Here is a 4,714-nt window from a genome sequence, read left to right as displayed (position 1 = left end):
AAGTTTCCTGTTATTTTTGGGCGCTACAGGTAAAGTCTTGACGAGTTTGTCGCGGGTCTGGGGGAGTTTCAGCCCCCACCCCTTCTCCTCCTCCTCCTCTCTGTCTCTCTCTCTCTCTCTCTCTCTGTCTCTCTGTCTCACTCCGTCTCTCTCTCCCTCCCTCCCTCCCTCCGCAGCGAAATCCAGGCTTTAGTCCTCCCGACACTTCAGCAGCCGCGTTCTGCTTTGAAGCGTCGAGCTCTCACGCTAAAGCGAGAGTTGACTCCTCCCACCCTAAGAAAACAGGAGGGGAGGGGTCAGCTGAGCTCCTGTGCAGCGGAGCACAGAGAGGGAGAGAGACGAAGTAAACAAACAAGCAGGAAAATGAAACTTATCGCCGTCTTTTTTTTACCGACCTCAAAAAAAGTTATCGTGTAATTAATTGATTTATTGTCTATCGCGACAGGCCTATATATGGTATGAAATTACATTAAGAATTTTTAAAATCATTAAAGCACATGTTAAAAAAAAAGGTAGTAGGTCCTCTGGACTGGTTCGATGTGTAATACATCGGGGGAACAAAATAGCTACTGTTCAAAAGAATGGTCCAGCACAGACAAGCAACATCATCAGGTCAGGACTCTGCAGTTTACACTCATCTACAGTCCAGCGGTCACTCTTTCAGTGATGAAGATGTTCTCAGCCTTGGACGGGTCTGATGACATTGGTTTGAGAGAGGAGTAAAGTAAGCCATTTCTGTGAAGAAAAACCATTAAACAGGGGTGGAGGCCTTCATGCCCAGTTGTCCCACTCCTACAATGCTGTTATTGCAGGTATGACTCAGACCCCTGTGAGCAATAGGTGTGAATTGGGGCCCCAACGATAGCCATGAGATGGGGCACATTTTACCCTCTGTGAACAATAGTGTTAATCAAGGCACTAACAATCTATTGTTTGGCTGATGATCATCTTGCATGTGAACAACCTGTTTGTCCACCATGTGGAGGCAGTGCTTATAAGGCTGAGTTCTCCTGAAACTCATCAGGCTGAAGAAGTCTTTTGAAAGTAAGACGAAATGTTTCATTAAAGAAGGACGCTTCCAGAGGATCTACTTATTTTTCTTTCTAATTTTTCTACCTGGATTACTGAGATGCATCAGGACACTGTCATCTGTTCATAAGTTATGTGAACCTTCCAGGGCTGGACGAATTGGTCATAGTTATTGTAATAATCACCGTCAATCTGTTTGCACAGGCTGAACTGGGAGAAATGGAAAACTGGCAAGAGGACACCAATGCCTGGGAGGACGAGTCAGATGCTGCCTGGGAGGCAGAAGAGGTGCTCAGGTAACCGTTCAGGATCTGTCTGGGTTTTCGTAGTTCCACATTTTAGGATAGATTTTTATAACAGAACATTATTTAAACTTGTTTTCTAGAAACAGATTTTGAAAGTCACATATAAATAACGACTCATCTTTATTGAATGTAAATGTAAAAGTTATTTGTAAAGTTTTTTTTGTTTGTTTTGTTTTGTTTTTTAGTGTACTTTCTCATTAGATTTCCTCCTGTGAAGGCCCTATTTAATGCATAGAAAATATCAAAATAATCTTGAGAAAAAGAAGAGTGGAGTTTAAACAAGTGAAAATATGTTTTTGGTATAAACAGCTTTCGTGTTCTATTACATAGAATCTGTAGATGTATTTCATGTTCAGCAAGTGACAGCATGCACCAAATTTACTGCCTACAAAATTGGTAAAAGGAATTAGGATTCTTGTTTTCCTTCAGTCTTAGCTGATTTGACTTAAGCAAAAACATTGTGCCATAAAACTGTTTGAATTCATCTTGCCTTTTTTTTCAACAGGCAACAAAAGTTGGCTGAGAGAGAGAAGCGGTTCATAGAGCAGCAGAAGAAAAAGATGGAGAAAGAGGCTCAGAGAATGTTGAAGAAGGAGCAAAAGATTGCGGTCAAACTTTCATAACATTTTAAAAAGCTCAGTTTTGAGCCAAAGAAATCAGTGTGGAGCAAAGACTATATTTATCATTATATTGTCTTTAAAATCAAACCAACAGGATCGTTATTGGTCACTACGTAACTGTTCGTAAATTGTCCTCCTGTTTCCAACAGCAGCCATTTTGGTCTGTTTCCCACCTGCACTTTTAAAAAATTCATCAGTCTTGAGAGCAGGTGATGCACCTGTTTTACTGTTTTAGGCAACATCTTTAAGAAAGAGTCAGTAACATCCATTCCATCTTAGAGTAAAGGTAAAATACAGCTTTATAATCTGATTGAACTTGGTTGGTAATTAAATGTTATTTTTCCCCAGGAACATTTGTAAATAAACAGATATCTCTGCCACGTTTTGAAGCTCTGATATCTAATAAATTGCCTTTATTTGGCCTTCTTCTTTTGGCCTTCAATATAAAAATGGAGTGTAATTTATTTTATCCATCACTGTAAACCAATGACATCCTTTGGTTTGCAGATTATTGTATTTTTATATTTATGTTTGTCATGGTCAGAAAACAATTTTTTTTCTAATGAGTAATTCTTGATGTTTCACCTTCATCTCCTTGTGCTGTATAGCTTTTACTACACTGGAGGTTTGCATTATAACAAAGAGATTTGTAAACTAAACTTGCTATGTATAAATATCGATTAGTATCAAGCCTACATATGAAATATAGCTGTGGGTTCCTATGGTTACCTCATGGCAGTTGGTTTACTATTAAATTATTCAACTCTGTTATTCTTTATTATTGAATAACACTATACAGTGATTGGTGCATTTTTATGGCAAAAGGAACAATTTAATTCAAAAGGATTTCAGACCAATAAACCTGGCTGGACAGGGGGTTTTCTGAACAAAACTGGGATTTCTCTTTAGATTTTTTTCCATAAATGAATTTTTGGTACTTGAATGAGGGAAAATTGCTTCCGGTGTCCATGCTGTCATGGAAATATGCCATGCAAAAAACTGAAATAACTAGACATGTTTTACAGAACTGTTGAAAACAGTTTTTTTTTTGTTTTTGTTTTTGTTTGTTTTTTGTTTTGTTTTGTTTTGGTTTTTTGCTCAGTGTTGCTAAACATTTGCAGGTCTCTGTATTTTCTGCTTCTTATTAAATGATTCAGTAAATACTCAAATGTACCGATTTCTGTTAATCTACTTGATTAGGTGATTATTAAGTGCAAAACCAGTGTTAAGAATCAACTTGGTCAAGGTTGTTGTTTCAAGGAAAATCGGCAAAAAAAACTATTTGTAAATTCTGGGTGGGCGGGGTTTGTTTCGTTTTATTTTTTATTTTCTTTTTTTTTCTTTTTTTGCAAAAATGGCTTTGTTTCAACATTTTTGCTTTTCTTTGTCTAAAGAAATCAGTTATGACCTATTTTTATTGTGTTCATGCTAAAATGGTGGTAGTTTCAAATATGTAGGGACTTTTATTGATGAGTCTACAATTTTGACAGATCTGACATCTGCTGTACTGGTCCTCAACAGTTTTTTTATTTTCCGTAATAAAACTATTGACTCAGATATAGAGCTGAAAAACTTTGTGAAACACTTCTCTAAACTACATAAAGGCATCTTTTCGGGGGAAATTTTAACACAATTCGTTAACGTTGTAATAAACAAGTTCAAGCTATTGATTCGATTCAATTCAAAATACTTTACCCCCAGAAGGAAATTAGATGTAACTTATTTAACTAAGGAGTTATTGTAGATGCTGATCTTCTGTAGCTGTCTGTCAGGTCAAGGTTTTCCATAATGTTGTTGATTTTATGTAAAATCCTACTTTGCTCCATTGGCTGTGGCAAAGTGGTTAGGGGATTCGTCCTGTAACCGGAAGGTCGCCGGTTCGATCCCCTGTCCAGCCGCTTAAGACGTTGTGTCCGTGGGCAAGACACTTCACCCGTCTTGGCTACTGATGGTGGTCAGAAGGTCCGGTGGCGCCGGTGCATGGCAGCCCTACCTCTGTCAGTGTGCCCCAGGGCAGCTGTGACTACATTGTATTTTGCCATCATCAGTGTGTGAATGTGAGTGTGAATGGGTGAATGTCTGTAGTGTAAAGCGCTTTGGGGTCCAGAGGGACTTGATAAAGCGCTCTATAAGTTCAGTCCATTTACCATCATTTCTACAGTCATCCCCAGGACAAAACTAGCCTTCTTTATCAGGTTGTTTAGCCTTTTTAGGTCCCTGGCTCTGATGCTGCTACCCCAACAGATGATGGCAAAGGAGATGACACTCTGAACAACAGACTTTTAGAAGATCTGCAGCATCTTGCTGCTGACATTGAAGTAGCTTAGTAGAGTCTGCTCTTTCCTTTCTTGTAGACTGCTTCACTGTTGAGTCTCCAGTCTTTTGTTCAGATGTACACTAAGATATTTATATTCTTCAACCACCTCCACTTCTTCTCCCATAATGGAAATAGAGTTTCATCTAACACTTTCTCCTGAAATCTACAATCATCTTTGTTTTGTTCCCATTCAGGATGAGATGATAGTTCCCACACCATGCCACAAAGTGGTCCTCCAGCTCTCTGTACTCAGCTTCCTGTCCATCTAAGATACACCATCTGCAGAGTCATCTGAGCATTTTTGTAGATGACAGCAGTCTGACTTGTGCTGGAAGTCTGAAGTGAACAGTGTGAAAAGGAATGGGGCAGTACAGTCCCCTGTGGTGCTGCTGACCACCTGGTTAGACACACAATCCTTCAGTCTCATAAACTGTAGTCTATTT

At 39.0% G+C, this 4,714-nt stretch overlaps 1 protein-coding gene across 2 annotated transcripts in view; it reads left to right on the top strand.

The window, feature by feature from the left end:
• Positions 1-3,511, top strand: part of ebag9 (estrogen receptor binding site associated antigen 9) — a 36,449-nt gene extending 32,938 nt beyond the window's left edge. For both annotated transcript variants that reach the window (XM_014020362.1, XM_014020363.1), the window contains 2 exons: positions 1,234-1,325; positions 1,840-3,511. In XM_014020362.1, coding sequence (XP_013875816.1) covers positions 1,234-1,325; positions 1,840-1,957 — 210 coding nt within the window. In that variant the 3' untranslated portion in view covers positions 1,958-3,511. The remainder of the gene's footprint in view (positions 1-1,233; positions 1,326-1,839) is intronic.
• Positions 3,512-4,714: the final 1,203 nt, after the last annotated feature.

This window comes from Austrofundulus limnaeus, unplaced genomic scaffold (genome assembly GCF_001266775.1).
Source record: "Austrofundulus limnaeus strain Quisiro unplaced genomic scaffold, Austrofundulus_limnaeus-1.0 Scaffold250, whole genome shotgun sequence".
Classification (NCBI taxonomy): domain Eukaryota; kingdom Metazoa; phylum Chordata; class Actinopteri; order Cyprinodontiformes; family Rivulidae; genus Austrofundulus; species Austrofundulus limnaeus.
The sequence above is the reverse complement of the archived record's forward strand: the minus strand, read 5'-3'. Positions and strand labels throughout refer to the sequence as shown.